Genomic DNA, 8,310 nt, shown 5'->3' with positions numbered 1-8,310 from the left:
TCAGGCGCCCCCTGGCGGCGGCAGGGGAAGGAGCGGCGTGAGGGGGAGGCGAGGGAGCGGAACCGGGAGGGGCTCGAGGAACGGGAGGAAGAACGAGAGGAACGGGAGTTTGAGGGGTGGGGAGAGGGCGGCAAGAACCGGGAGGGGCGGCGGGAACGGTGGTGGGGGAAACCGGAGGGAAACGGGAGCGGGCGCGCAGGCGCAGTCGGTAACCCGCGCGTGGCGCCCCCTGGCGGCGGCGGCGGCGCCGTCCCGTCGTGCCCCGCGCGCCGGGGGCGGGAACGGAGCGTGAGGGGGGGACGGACGGACAGACAGACAGACATGGTGAGTGAGGGGGGACAGGGACAGACAGACATGGGGAGTGAGGGGGGACAGACAGACATGGGGGAGTGAGGGGACAGACAGACATGGGGAGTGAGGGGGACAGACAGACATGGGGAGTGAGGGGGACAGGGACAGACAGACATGGGGAGTGAGGGGGACAGGACGGACAGACAGACATGGTGAGTGAGGGGACAGGGACAGACAGACATGGGGAGTGAGGGGGGATGGACAGACAGACATGGTGAGTGAGGGGGGACAGACACGGACAGACAGACATGGTGAGTGAGGGGGGACAGACAGACATGGGGAGTGAGGGGGACAGACAGACATGGTGAGTGAGGGGGACAGGGACGGACAGACAGACATGGTGAGTGAGGGGGACAGGGACGGACAGACAGACATGGGGAGTGAGGGGGACAGGGACGGACAGACAGACATGGTGAGTGAGGGGGACAGGACGGACAGACAGACATGGTGAGTGAGGGGGACAGGGACGGACAGACAGACATGGTGAGTGAGGGGACAGGGACGGACAGACAGACATGGTGAGTGAGGGGGGGACAGACAGACATGGTGAGTGAGGGGACAGGGACGGACAGACAGACATGGGGAGTGAGGGGGACAGACAGACATGAGTGAGTGAGAGGGGACAGACAGACATGGTGAGTGAGGGGGCGACGGACAGACAGACATGGTGAGTGAGGGGGACAGACAGACATGGTGAGTGAGGGGACAGGGACGGACAGACAGACATGGTGAGTGAGGGGACAGGGACAGACAGACATGGTGAGTGAGGGGACAGGACGGACAGACAGACATGGTGAGTGAGGGGGACAGGGACAGACAGACATGGGGAGTGAGGGGACAGGGACAGACAGACATGGTGAGTGAGGGCGGGACAGACAGACATGGTGAGTGAGGGGGACAGGACGACAGACAGACATGGTGAGTGAGGGGACAGGGACGGACAGACAGACATGGGGAGTGAGGGGGACAGGGACGGACAGACAGACATGGTGAGTGAGGGGGGACAGGGAGGGACAGACAGACATGGGGAGTGAGGGGGGACAGGGACAGACATGGGGAGTGAGGGGAACAGGGACAGACAGACAGACATGGGGAGTGAGGGGGGACAGGGACAGACATGGGGAGTGAGGGGGGACAGGGAGGGACAGACATGGTGAGTGAGGGGGACAGACAGACAGGGAGCGAGGGGACAGGGACAGACAGACATGGTGAGTGAGGGGGGACAGGGAGGGGATGGGGGAACAGGGAACGGAGCGTGAAGGGGGCAGATGGATGGGGGGGTGGACAGACAGACAGATGTGGTGAGGGGGGACAGATGGAAATGAGGATGGGGGACAGGGACTATGGGGGGGGGGGAGACACATTGGGATGGTCTCTATTAGGAGGCCTTTACTGGGGGACATGGGGTGTCTTGTGGGGGGGACGTGGGGCACCCCAATGTAGGGTCTGTCCCGGTGTGGGGCACAGGGCACCCCATTGTAGGATCTCTTTTGGGGGACATTGGGGTGTCCCAGGGGGGGGCACAGGGCACCCCATTGGGATATTGGGGTGTCCCGGGAGGGGCACAGGGCACCCCATTGTAGGATCTCTTTTGGGGGACATTGGGGTGTCCTGGGGGAGCACAGGGCACCCCATTGGGATATTGGGGTGTCCCAGGAGGGAGCACAGGGCACCCCATTGGGATATTGGGGTGTCCCGGGAGGAGCACAGGTCACCCCATTGTAGGATCTCTTTTGGGGGACATTGGGGTGTCCCAGGGGGGAGCACAGGGCACCCCATTGTAGGATCTCTTTTGGGGGACATTGGGGTGTCCCCGTGGGCGACGAAACACCCCCAAAAGCGGGTGGGGGGGAACCCCCAAACACCACCCACAGCCCCCTTTTCCTCCCCCCTCCCCTTTATTTCTCCTGGGGCAGATCCGCTTCATCCTGATCCAGAACCGGGCGGGGAAGACCCGCCTGGCCAAGTGGTACATGCAGTTTGATGATGACGAGAAGCAGAAGCTCATCGAGGAGGTGCACGCCGTGGTCACCGTGCGCGACGCCAAGCACACCAACTTCGTGGAGGTACCGCCCCCCAAATGATCCTTTTTCACCCCAAAACTTCCCCTCCTCTGTCCCCCACTTTTTTCTTCTCCCTGCCCCAGCTCTGGGAAGGTCCAGGATGAGCTGCCTGGTCCCGTTGTTCCCTGCTGGGGGTGGAAGGTGTGGCTGGTCCCTACTCCTCCTAGGGCCTCAGTTCCCTCCCAGTTCCCTCCCAGTTCCCTTTTGGTGTCTCCCCTCCCACCCAAAACTTCCCTTTTTCTTCTCCTTGTCCAGTCCAGGAAGGTCCAGGATGAGCCACCAGTCCCGTTCCCTGCTGGGGGTGGAGGGTGTGGCTCCTCCCAGTCTCTCCCAGTGCCTCCCAGTTCCCCCCAGTGCATCCCAGTCCCCTTTTGGTGTCTCCCTTCCTACCCTAAACTTCCCCCTTTTCTTCTCCCTGCCCAGTCCAGGAAGGTCTGAGATGATCTGCTGGTCCCATTCCCTGCTGGGGGTGGAGGGTGTGACTGCTCCCAGTCTCTCCCAGTGCCCTACCAGTGTCTCCCAGTCCCTCCCAGTTCCCTTTTGGTGTCTCCTCTCCCACCCCAAACTTCCCCTTTCTCTTTCTGCCCCCTCCGGGATGATCCACTGGTCCCATTCCCTGCTTGGGGGTGGAGGGCGTGGCTGCTCCTAGTGCCTCCCAGTTCCCCCCAGTCTCTCCCAGTGCCTCCCAGTTCCCTCCCAGTGCCTCCCAGTCCCCTGTTGGTGTCTCCCCTCCCGCAGTTCCGCAACTTCAAGATCATTTACCGGCGCTACGCGGGGCTTTACTTCTGCATCTGCGTGGACGTCACCGACAACAACCTGGCCTACCTGGAGGCCATCCACAACTTCGTGGAGGTCAGGAGACCCCCCCTCGGCTCTTAATTAGCCTGGGGAACCCGGTCCTTAATTAGTAGAACGGGCGTAATTAGCGTGGCCCCGCTAACGACCCCCCCCTCCCCCCCGCAGGTCCTCAACGAGTATTTCCACAACGTCTGCGAGCTCGACCTGGTGTTCAACTTCTACAAGGTGAGAGTTTGAGGGGTCCCAGCAGCCCCTCCTGCCCTTTGTGTAGGGGGGGGGAGTCAGGGGGTGTTTGGGGACCCCCTGTGAGCTGTGGGGGTGCCCCCTTTCCCACCCCCCTCACCCCCCAAAGGTGTACACGGTGGTGGACGAGATGTTCCTGGCCGGGGAGATCCGCGAGACGAGTCAGACCAAGGTGCTGAAGCAGCTGCTGATGCTGCAGTCGCTGGAATGAGCTGGGACCTGACATAACACCCCCCCCCCCTCAAGCCCTGCTCCCCCTCCCCACCTCAGGACGTGGCCCCGACCCCCGTGGGGCGTCCCCTCCTCTCAGGACGTGTCCCCAACACCCCCTTTCCCCCACGGGGTGTCCCCACCCCCCTCTTCATCACATTCCCACCATCATGTTGTGAATAAACGTTGGCTGTGATGTGCCAGGGGCTCTGGCTCGCTTGGGGGGGGCACAACTTCATCCCCCACCCCACCCCACCCCAGGCTCTGTTGGACCCCCAGAGTGGGGTGAGGGTGGGGTGTGTCCCCCTCCCCTGCCATCATCCATGGCCCCCCTCCCTGCAGGGGGGTGCCCAGGGGGACTTTTGGGGTGGCCTTGGGACTACTGGGGTACCCCAGGGTGGCACTGGGGACAGGTGGGGTGGCAGAGGGACCCTCAGCGTGGATGGGGGACCCTTGGGGGGATTTATTGTCCACTCCCCCACCCCTCATTTCTGGCACAGAAGAGCCTGGTGGGTATCACGGGGGTTTGGGGGGGTTTATTGTCCCCCACCCTCAGTCCTGGGGCACAGAGTAACCCCCCCATGTGTCCCCCTCAGTCCTGGCACACAGAGAAGCCCCTCATGTGCCCCCCTCAGTCCTGGGGTCCGGAGCAGCCCCCCATGTGCCCCTCTCAGTCCTGGGGCCCAGAGCAGCCCCCTCATGTGCCCCCTCTGTGCTCCCCTCAGTCCTGGCACACAGAGCAGCCCCCCATGTGCCTTCCATGTTCCCCTCAGTCCTGGGGCCCAGAGCAGCCCCTCATGTGCCCCCCTGAGTCCTGGGGCACAGAGGAGCCCCTCATGTGCCCCCCTCAGTCCTGGGGCCTGGAGCATCCCCCTCATGTACCCCCCTCAGTCCTGGGGCCCAGAGCAGCCCCCCATGTGTCCCCTCTGTGTGCCCCTCACTCCTGGGGCCCAGAGCAGCCCCCCACGTGCCCCCCTCAGTCCTGGGGTCTGGAGCAGCCCCCCATGTGCCCCCCTCAGTCCTGGGGTCTGGAGCAGCCCACCACGTGCCCCTCTCAGTCCTGGGGTCTGGAGCAGCCCCCCATGTGCCCCCCTCAGTCCTGGGGTCTGGAGCATCCCCCTCATGTGCCCCCCTCAGTCCTGGGGTCCAGAGCATCCCCCCATTTACCCCCCTCAGTCCTGGGGCCCAGAGCAGCCCCCCATGTGTCCCCTCTGTGTGCCCCTCACTCCTGGGGCCCAGAGCAGCCCCCCACGTGCCCCCCTCAGTCCTGGGGTCTGGAGCAGCCCCCCACGTGCCCCCCTCAGTCCTGGGGCCCAGAGCATCCCCCCCTGTGCCCCCCTCAGTCCTGGGGTCTGGAGCAGCCCCCCACGTGGCCCCCTCAGTCCTGGGGTCTGGAGCAGCCCCCCCATGTGCCCCTCTCAGTCCTGGGGTCTGGAGCATCCCCCTCATGTGCCCCCCTCAGTCCTGGGGCACAGAGCAGCCCCCGTGTGCCCCCTCAGTCCTGGGGTCTGGAGCATCCCCCTCATGTGCCCCCCTCAGTCCTGGAGCACAGATCACCCCCCATGTGCCCCCCTCAGTCCTGGGGCCTGGAGCATCCCCCTCATGTGCCCCCCTCAGTCCTGGGGCCCAGAGCAGCCCCCCACATGCCCCCCTCAGTCCTGGGGCCCAGAGCAGCCCCCCACATGCCCCCCTCAGTCCTGGGGTCTGGAGCAGCCCCTCATGTGCCCTCCTCAGTCCTGGGGCCCAGAGCAGCCCCCCGTGTGCCCCCCTCAGTCCTGGGGCACAGAGCAGCCCCCCGTGTGCCCCCCTCAGTCCTGGGGTCTGGAGCATCCCCCTCATGTGCCCCCCTCAGTCCTGGAGCACAGATCACCCCCCCATGTGCCCCCCTCAGTCCTGGAGCACAGAGCAGCCCCCCACGTGCCCCCCTCAGTCCTGGGGTCTGGAGCATCCCCCTCATGTGCCCCTCTCAGTCCTGGGGCCCAGATCACCCCCCCATGTGTCCCCCTCAGTCCTGGGGCCCAGAGCAGCCCCCCATGTGCCTTCCATGTTCCCCTCAGTCCTGGGGCCCAGAGCAGCCCCCCACGTGCCCCCCTCAGTCCTGGGGCACAGAGCAGCCCCCCATGTGCCCCTCTCAGTCCTGGGGTCTGGAGCAGCCCCCCACGTGCCCCCCTCAGTCCTGGAGCACAGAACAGCCCCCCATGTGCCCCCCTCAGTCCTGGGGCACAAAACAGCCCCCCACATGCCCCCTCTGTGCACCCCTCAGTCCTGGCACACAGAGCAGACCCCCATGTGCCCCCCATGCCCCCCTCAGTCCTGGGGCCCAGAGCAGCCCCTCATGTGCCCCCCTCAGTCCTGGCACACAGAGGAGCCCCTCATGTGCCCCCCTCAGTCCTGGGGTCTGGAGCAGCCCCCCACGTGCCCCCCTCAGTCCTGGGGCCCGGATCACCCCCCCATGTGTCCCCCTCAGTCCTGGCACACAGAACAGCCGCCCATGTGTCCCCTCATGTGCCCTCCTCAGTCCTGGGGCACAGAGCAGCCCCCCATGTGCCCCCCTCACCCCACCCCGTGCCCCTCAGTCCCGCTCGAGCCGCTTCACGGCGGGGTTGGGGTACTCGGGGTTCTCGATGGCGCCGGGCCCGAACTTGAGCTCGAGGAAGGCGCGGGCGTTGTTGGGCGCCATGGCCGTGAAGCCGGCGAAGGCCACGGGCACGAGGGGCCGCAGGAAGCTCTCGGGGAACTCCACGTCCTGCGGGTGGCCCAGCCACGTGTCCTTGGTCATCACCCCGCCGCGGGCGTAGAAGGGCCACAGGTCCACGTGCAGGCGGTTGCTGCGGCTGTAGTGCACGCGGTAGAACTCGCCCTCGGCCGCCTTCTCCCACACGAAGCCCTCGGCGTCCTCCACCGGCCGCCCCTCGGCCGCCACGGCCGCCAGCCAGCGGCACTTGCCGGCGTCCTCGCGGTAGATGCCCAGGTCCACGTCGTAGTCCCAGGGGATGATGTCCCCGAGGCGGGCGGCGCCCAGCAGGGACCCCCCCTCCAGCCAGTACCGCACGCCGGCCGCCTCCAGCTCGCGGGCCACGTGCCGGGCGGTCTCGCGCAGCGCCCGCAGGCAGCAGGGCGGGGTCCAGCGCCCGGCCAGCAGGTACTGCGGCGTGCGGGCGTGCACGGTGCCGAAGCAGCGCGGCGTGTCCTTGGCGCAGCCGTGCCAGCGCTCCCGCCCGTCCGCCAGCACCTCCAGCTTCACGCCCACGTCGCGCAGCAGCCGCCGCCGCCGCGCCTCCGCCAGCCCCTCGGCCTTCCAGCGCCCGTGCGGCGACGCCGGGGCGCGCCGGGCGGCCGGGAAGGCCTCGGGCAGCAGGCGCAGCCGCCACCCGCGCAGGGCGGCCTGCAGGGCCAGCGCGGCGGGCACGGGGCGCGCCAGCGGGAAGGGCAGCGCGAACAGGTCGCGGGTGCGCAGCAGGAGGACGGCGGGGGCCCCCTCCAGCGCCGAGCAGCCGGCGCTGCCGTTGCCGGCGGGGCCGTAGCGCGCCGTCCACGCCCGCAGGTCCACGCTCAGCGCCAGGCAGCGCGGCGCCCGCGGGCCCACGGGCGCCGCCACCGCGCGGGCGCTGCCGCCGCCGTCGTCGCCGGCGGCCTCCAGCGCGTCCCTCATGCGCTCCAGCAGCCCCGGCGCGGCGCGGGCGCCGTCGGGCACCAGCGCCACGTGCCGCGTGCGCACCGCCAGCTCCGGGCGCGGCGGCGGAGGCCGGTCGGGCAGCGGGCGCAGCGGCAGCAGCGGCCCCAGCAGGTCAGCGGCACCGGCGGATGCGGCGGCGCCTCGGCCGCCACCAGCACCGGCACGGGCAGCGCCGCGAAGGAGCGGGCGGTGCCCGCCACGTCGTTGTCGAAGTCCTCGAAGTCCCGCAGCACGACGGTGACGCCGCGGGCGCCGCGCGAGGCCGGCACAGCGGGGCGCGCGCCGCCGAGGGCGGGAGGAGCCGCGCCGGGCGCAGTAGAGGAGCAGCAGGTTGAGGGCGATGGCCGCGGCCAGGGCGGCCTGGCACGGCGTCACCCGCATGGCCGGCGGTCCCTTCTCGGGGTGGGGGGGTAGTGAAGGAGAGGGGCTCCTCCTCAGGGGGGTCCTGGCGGCGCTGGCGCGGGTGTCACGAGCTGGGGGGGCTCGGAGGGTCGATGCGGCAGCTGGGAGGAAAGAATGAGGAGGCTCATTAAGGAGGGGACGTGTTAATGAAGGGACACCCCCAGTCTCTATAGCCCCCCGGCCTCCTACAGACTCCCCCCACATCCCCCAAACTCCCCTGCAGTCCCCCGACCCCCCATAGTTCCTATAGACCCAAATCCCTCCTATGGCCCCCAAACCCCCCATAGTCCCTATCGACCCCAAGCACCCCAATAGCCCCCATAACCTCCTATAGCCCCAAACTCCCTATAGCCCCATAACCCTATAGCCCCCATAACCCCCAAACCCTCCATAGTCCCTATAGCCCCAAACTGCCCCCATAACCCCAGAGCCCCTATAGCCCCCAGAGTCCCTATAGTCCTAAACCCTCCTATAGCCCCCATTACCCCACCAGAGCCCCTATAGCTAATCCCCCAATAGCCCCCAAACCATCCTATAACCTTTAACCCCCTGTAGCCCCCATAACCC

At 67.3% G+C, this 8,310-nt stretch overlaps 2 protein-coding genes across 23 annotated transcripts; one reads left to right on the top strand and one right to left on the bottom strand.

Moving 5' to 3' along the window:
* The first annotated feature begins 180 nt into the window (after nucleotides 1-180).
* AP2S1 (adaptor related protein complex 2 subunit sigma 1) lies at nucleotides 181-3,866 on the top strand. Of its 22 annotated transcripts, none has more exons than XM_050306108.1 (5): nucleotides 181-324; nucleotides 2,268-2,417; nucleotides 3,153-3,266; nucleotides 3,378-3,437; nucleotides 3,565-3,866. In XM_050306108.1, the coding sequence occupies exons 1-5, from the start codon at nucleotides 322-324 to the stop codon at nucleotides 3,664-3,666; spliced, it is 429 nt and encodes a 142-aa protein (XP_050162065.1). In that variant the 5' UTR covers nucleotides 181-321; the 3' UTR covers nucleotides 3,667-3,866. The 22 variants fall into 22 exon arrangements, with proteins under 22 accessions (XP_050162065.1, XP_050162073.1, XP_050162086.1 ...); XM_050306116.1 differs by lacking the exon at nucleotides 181-324 and adding an exon at nucleotides 480-503; XM_050306129.1 differs by lacking the exon at nucleotides 181-324 and adding an exon at nucleotides 557-565.
* Nucleotides 3,867-6,233: 2,367 nt separating this feature from the next.
* Nucleotides 6,234-7,770, bottom strand: FKRP (fukutin related protein). The gene is given in 3 exon segments (XM_050306104.1): nucleotides 6,234-7,448; nucleotides 7,451-7,641; nucleotides 7,643-7,770. Coding segments are annotated over 3 exon segments (1,482 nt in total). The 5' UTR covers nucleotides 7,723-7,770; the 3' UTR covers nucleotides 6,234-6,237.
* Nucleotides 7,771-8,310: the final 540 nt, after the last annotated feature.

Source organism: Myiozetetes cayanensis, unplaced genomic scaffold, assembly GCF_022539395.1.
Source record: "Myiozetetes cayanensis isolate MyiCay16 unplaced genomic scaffold, myiCay2020 scf112, whole genome shotgun sequence".
NCBI classification, from domain to species: domain Eukaryota; kingdom Metazoa; phylum Chordata; class Aves; order Passeriformes; family Tyrannidae; genus Myiozetetes; species Myiozetetes cayanensis.
This window is presented reverse-complemented; position numbering and strand designations above follow the sequence as displayed.

Excerpts from the sequence above, each read along its gene's own strand:
- AP2S1 (XM_050306108.1), top strand. Across the intron at positions 2,418-3,152 it reads AGCACACCAACTTCGTGGAG|TTCCGCAACTTCAAGATCAT; the intron begins GTACCGCCCCCC and ends CCCCTCCCGCAG. Across the intron at positions 3,438-3,564 it reads TGGTGTTCAACTTCTACAAG|GTGTACACGGTGGTGGACGA; the intron begins GTGAGAGTTTGA and ends CACCCCCCAAAG.